The sequence below is a fragment of the Monoraphidium neglectum genome, assembly GCF_000611645.1.
Source record: "Monoraphidium neglectum strain SAG 48.87 unplaced genomic scaffold scaffold03314, whole genome shotgun sequence".
NCBI lineage: Eukaryota > Viridiplantae > Chlorophyta > Chlorophyceae > Sphaeropleales > Selenastraceae > Monoraphidium > Monoraphidium neglectum.
The window spans coordinates 1,347-7,152 of NW_014010314.1; the positions used below are offsets into that span (position 1 = coordinate 1,347).

The window sequence follows — 5,806 nt, forward strand, 5'->3', positions numbered from 1 at the left end:
CCGCAGGTGGCCGCCCATGCCGCTGCCCTCTCACTTGGACGACGGCAGCCCAACCGCCTGGAAGCCACCGCCGTCCGCGCGCGCCGCGCCCTCGGCCGGCGCCGCGGCCTGCCAGTTGCTCTCTGCAAACGGATTGTGCGGCGTCGGAAGCAAGGTGGCGTCTGCAGGCTGCTTGCTGGCGTGTTGATTCCCGCACGTGCAGACCGCAATCACGCCTCATGCCAGCATACATCCCGCTCGACCCCCGAGCACAGATGCATGCTATGCGACAACACCAGTGCTGACTTGGGTCAGCACCACGTTGCAAAGGGGGGCCCTCAAATATAAACCCTCGACCCACCCGCGTGCCAGTAGCCCCAGCTGCGCGGGGGCACCAGCCTCTTCTTAACCTCGACCTTCTCCTTGGTGATCTCGTAGACAGTCAGATCCTCGTTGATGATGATGGGGCCCTGGGGTTGCGGGTTGGCATCGGCCGGGTTTGCAGGTGTTGCTATAGGGCGTGCTTTCAGACGTACAGGCGTCCACGAATGTTGATGCGTAAGCGCTTACATCAGACACACATAGTACATGTAAACACACACACACACACACACACACACACACACACACACACACACGCACACCTGCCGCCACATCCACACATTGGACCACCCCGACACACATACACAGACAACACACACACATATCTCCACACACACACACACACACGTGCACCTTGGGGTACCCCTCCCTGATGTCCTCGATGATGGCAGCCCTGCTGGCCGCGTTGACCGTCAGGTGGTGCGCCACGCCCAGCCGCGGCTTCACGTCCTGGAAGATCACACCAGCCTGCTGAGGCGTGATGTGGCTCGTCTGCGCGCGCATTTGCAGGGTTTGCGGGGCGCCAAGCGGGCGGGCCGACAGGGTACGCGTGGGATGGTGTGCGAAGCGACAGGTGCGGCCCGTTCCATGGGAAACAGGGCATGTTGGAGTATCCCTTGGCTTGGATTGTATAACATCCTCACCCTCAAGCCGTACCCCACCCTTGAAGGCTGCCGCTGGCAGGACCCAAAGCCCCGACCACCCTCTCCACTTGTGGCGCCGCCCAATGGCGCCGCGGCTGCACCGCCTGCGTTGCGCCCTCGCCCCTGCCGCTGACCCCTGCCCCGCTGCCCCTCTCCCGACAGGCCGGGTCGGCCGCCCCTCACGTTGATGAGCAGCTGGCTCTCGTAGCTCAGGGCCGCCAGGTCCTCAATGGGGCCCATGTTCTGGAGGATCAGCACGTCGGTGCCCTTGGCCAGGTTGGTGAGCTCGGGGACGGGCCGCGTGTCGCCTGAGTGTGTTTGTGTGTGTGTGTGTGTGTGTGTGTGTGTGTGTGTGTGTGTGTGTGGAGTGTGTGTTGTGCGGAGGGGCGGCGTGGGCAACAACAACTCGCTGAGGGCGAGGCGTGAGCACGACTTCCCACAGGGAGGTGGGGGTCATCCAGCGGACTTGCAACGAGGACCACAAGACGGTTTCGGGAGAGCGTGCCGACGAATCACAACATCCTCTGGCCACCGATGCGCGCCCGCTTTCACGCAACTCTCGGCTTGGTGCCGGCGGCCGCCGACCCGCCCTCTGCCCGTCACTCGCCCTCGCGCAGCACACCGCCAGGCCCTGACAATCATGCAGACCCCTCCATCATGTATCCCCAACCATACTCTGAAGATCGGCCAAAAACTAAATTCTAAACCCTAGCAGTAAACCACGTTTTCTTCTCACCCGAGTAGGTGAAGGAGATGCCCTGGAAGTCAAGGCGATAAGCCACAGGCCCGCTGGTGTTGTAGTGGCTCACAGGGGTGGACCGGATGGTCACGCCGTTGCGCTTGTACACCACCTGTGTTTCCACGGCCACACAATTCGATGACGTCAGCGGGATGTGACGCGTGGCATGCGTGTTCTCACAAAGTCACTTTGGGGGTGGAGTCCCGAATTCTGCACCAAAACGTCGTGCCCGTCGCCTCGGAGCCTTGCCCTTTTCAATATTGCAGCCGCTGCCGGCGCTTTTCGCGGGCGTAACAATCAGCACGGCGTGCTGTATTATTGGATCGCAACGCAGGCCCAAACCGTCACCCCTCCTGGGCTCTCCATCGTGTGGGCTGCCGAATCCAAGCATGCACACACACCTCAACCCGCGATGCCACAGGCACTTCCCTCGCCTGAAGGAACATCGGCAGCCATCACCCCCACACCCTCACAGTCACACCTCTCCCTGAAGCCTAGTCGCACCCCAACAGGCCCCAAAGCCCCCAAACAAGACCCAAAACACCCTCAACAGCGCCTGCCCACCTGATTAACCTTGGAGAAGTCGAACTCGCGCGCAATCACCTTGTCGCCGTCGTCCTTGCGGCCCACCAGGTCAATGTGGCGGCGCGCGGCGGTGTCCCATGCCATGAACTGCGGGCGAGCGCGCGCGTGGTGAGAGTCGGGGGTAGGGAGGGGTGACCGGGTGAGGTGGTGAGGGTGCAGCCCACGCACGCGCATGTGTGCGTGTGGGGCTCGAAGTCTCACAGCGGTGGACAATCCTGATGACGCCGAATGAGCTGTCTCCTTTGCACCTGGTCGACCAGGCGTTTTGCCACGCCCCATGATGACTCCCCGGGCTTGCCGTGTCCCACACAGATGATGCCCCCTTCTTGTCAGCGGCACCCCTTCCACACTCCTCCCATCGCCCCCCGTCCCAAATCCCATCCACGACGCAAACACACACACACACACACACACACGCACAAGTACACACACAAAAATAATCCGTCGCGCGGCCGCCGGCTGCCGCCCGCTCACCCGCCGCAGGCCCTCGATGGCTGCCGCAGTGCCCAGCTCGGGGGTGGCCGCGGACGGCCCCCAGACCTCCCACGGCTGCTTGCGCCCAAACATGGCGCCCACGTACAGGGTCGCCAGGTCAGCGTGGTGGTCGGAGTGCAGGTGAGTCAGGAAGACCTGCGGACGGGGGCGGGGCGACCGAGCAGGGGTCGTGATGGGAGGGAGAGCGAGGATGGCGCCCTGGGCACGCCGAGCTGTTGGGGCCGCCCGCCCGCTTGCCAGTTCCGCTGGGGCTGCTGCGATGTGGGTGCTCGTGCCCCCGAGCTCGGGTCCTTTGCGCACCTGGCACCACAGCCAGGAGCTTATTCCATGTTTCCCGCAGACATGCCATGTGCAGCGCCACTCTCTCGCAAGATGCATGTATGTATGTTGAAACGTCGTCAATCAGGGGATAATCATACATATGTCCCATCAGAACCGGCCGCACACCTTGGTCAGCGTGGACAGGGGCACGCCGGTGGCCCACAGGTTGATGAAGGCACCGGTGCCCAGGTCAAAAATGAACTTGTCCTGCTCGCCGTTGCCGACCTCCACCAAGAAGCCGCTCGCCAGCTGTCATCATCGGAGGGTTTGAATTTCGGATCGGTTGAACGAGCGGGGTTCGCGGCTTGCGCCTCTGCTGGAAGGGCTGTGGGGTTTGGAGTGTGGCGACATGCAACCCCAATGGGGACGGCGGCGGCGGCAGCGGCGGCTCGAGTGCGGGGTGCGGGTCCAAAATTGCGGTGGGGCACAGGTCACACCTGCTCCTTGCGGACATCTGGCGAGCCGGATCCGAGGGTTGTAATCCTGATCGTGTTGGACTGCACCGGTGCGCCATCAGAGTAGACCCAGGGGGAGCCGGTGGCCGCTGCGCGCGCCAGGAGCGCGACCAGCAGCAGCAGCGCGGCGGAGCGCGGCGGCGGCATCATGTGCGCCCAAGCGGGTGACGATTGTGTCCGGGGCAGCAGTGACAACAAAGAGGACGCGATATATGCGCGTCTACCACGTATACTGCGCGATCGCCGTACTGTTCGGGCATATCCCTGGACACCCGCCAGCACTTCAGGCCATTCGGCCCGCTGGCATTCCACAATGGCGTAAGGACACGCCAGGGAAGGGGCCCCAGCGAGTCGCGCCGAGCCGGACGGGCCTGTCGCTTTGCAGGATTATCGGCGATTCCCGGTCCGACCGACCAAGCGGACGCGCAGATCGGGGAAGTGCCACGCGGGTGACCACTCGAAAACCTCTGAGCAGCCAAGTTGGGAGCAGCAACGATGTGGGAAGATAATCCCATCAGCGCGTATTTGGTGCTGGGCCTTTCAAATTTCGGCGGAGGCGTGGCGAAGGTACGATGGTCGGGCGGCGCGGACGCATCGGCGGCCGCCTGAGCAGCGCAGCGCGCACGCGCAAGGGGCGCGCAGCTCCCAGCAACGGGTGCCTCAAACGCCGGCCCGCACTTGCAAATTTCCAGGGAGTGACTGGCTTTGGGTCTGCCATTATCAGCCTATGCACATGGATCGTCTTCAAATCCGTCGGTGTCCAGTCAGGTGAGGATGGGCTGTATCAGCACAGGGCCCAGGCACAGGGGCCTGACGCACATCATAAGGCCCAGCGCCAATCGCATGACCACAGAATCCTTGGAAGTCTCCAAAGGCCCCACTGGATTGCAGCGCCATGGCTGCAGCTCGGGTTTCTCGCCAGCCCCGGGCCGCCGCTCGTCCGACGTTTCGCGCCCGCCGGTGCCACGCGCTGCATACAATGCACCGCAGGCACGCTGGTGCAGGCCGTCGTGACGGAGGCGCTGGCCAGTACCCTCATCGCCCCCTGGCTTCTTTACGTGACGCGCGCCCACCAGACCGCCGACTTAAGGATCGTTTCGGCCATCGCTCTGTTCGTGGTGGGCAGACCTCCCGTCGCCGGCGGGGGCGCACGCGCTGCGCCCGCTGTGCTGCGCGCGCTGTGCTGCGCGCAGCACTCGGGCATGGCGCACGGCGAGCGGCACGCGGGGCGGGGGGGGGGGGATGCTCACTGGCGGCAGGCCCGGCGGTAGCGCGTGCCGGAAAGGGTGCCAAATCACCAGCAAGCGTCCTGGCATGCTCCAGGCTGCGACCCTGTGCCGTCCCAGGCGCGATCACCTGCTGCCATCTGCATGGGTGCCCCTTCGGAGCCCCCACACCACCATCATGCGTCCCGCCTGCTCGCCTGCCCGCGCCACTCGCAGACCCTCAGCTCCCCAGTGGGTGCAGCTGTCTTGGCCTACATTGACGCCAGCAGGGTCGAGCTTATCATGGGGTGCGCCCTGCTGGCAATCATCCTATCAGAACCCGCGGCCGCCTGCTTGAGGCGCCTCCGAGGGGGCGCGGCGCCGGGCGACGACGGCGGCGCGGAGGGCGGCCGGCGGCGGGTGCAGGGGCCGGCGGCTGGGAAGCGTGCGGACGGAGGGGCGGAGGGGTTGGTGGTGGAGGCGGAGGCGGGCAGCTCAGGGGGCGGCGACTGCGTGGTGTGCGTGGGGGCGTCGGAGGAGAGCAGCAGCAGCGGCGGCGGCGGCGGTGAGGCAGGGACCGGCGGCGGCAGCGGGGGCGCGGCCTGGGTACCCGAGGGCGCCGCTCCTGCCGTCAGCGGCGGGGGAGATGAGGAGGCCGCGGCGGGCGCCGCCACTGGGGACGACGAAGCTGACTTGCGGCGGCCGCTCTTGGTGACGAACGGTGACGTCACCAGCGGCAGGGCGGGGGCAGGGGCAGCGGGCCCGGGGCGCCGCGCGGGCGGCAGGGGCGGCGGCTGCTGCGCGCTGAGTGAGGGCGCCAAGGCGTGGCTGCGGGTGCTGGCGATTGGTTCGGTGGCTGGCACGCTGTCGGGCGTCATGGAGGGTCTCACAGGTGAGATTTGACGAGCTGCCATGCCATCATAGTGCCGTAGCATATGGGTGTCCACGTTCCGCCCGGAAATGCGCGTGCGGCGCTCCCAGCGACGGCTGATCGTGTGGGCG

The 5,806-nt window shown here is 65.5% G+C and overlaps 2 protein-coding genes across 2 annotated transcripts; one reads left to right on the forward strand and one right to left on the reverse strand.

Annotated features, from left to right (window-relative positions):
- Window positions 1-30: 30 nt before the first annotated feature.
- MNEG_12574 (ribonuclease Z) lies at window positions 31-3,746 on the reverse strand (the record flags this gene model as incomplete). The annotated part of the gene is made up of 9 exons (XM_014038953.1): window positions 31-122; window positions 341-449; window positions 715-852; window positions 1,188-1,312; window positions 1,741-1,855; window positions 2,308-2,415; window positions 2,803-2,958; window positions 3,271-3,393; window positions 3,582-3,746. 9 exons carry the CDS (start codon window positions 3,744-3,746, stop codon window positions 31-33), a joined length of 1,131 nt encoding a protein of 376 aa, XP_013894407.1.
- A 1,361-nt stretch (window positions 3,747-5,107) lies between these two features.
- Window positions 5,108-5,707, forward strand: MNEG_12575 (hypothetical protein; the record flags this gene model as incomplete). The annotated part of the gene is made up of 1 exon (XM_014038954.1): window positions 5,108-5,707. One exon carries the CDS (start codon window positions 5,108-5,110, stop codon window positions 5,705-5,707), a length of 600 nt encoding a protein of 199 aa, XP_013894408.1.
- Window positions 5,708-5,806: the final 99 nt, after the last annotated feature.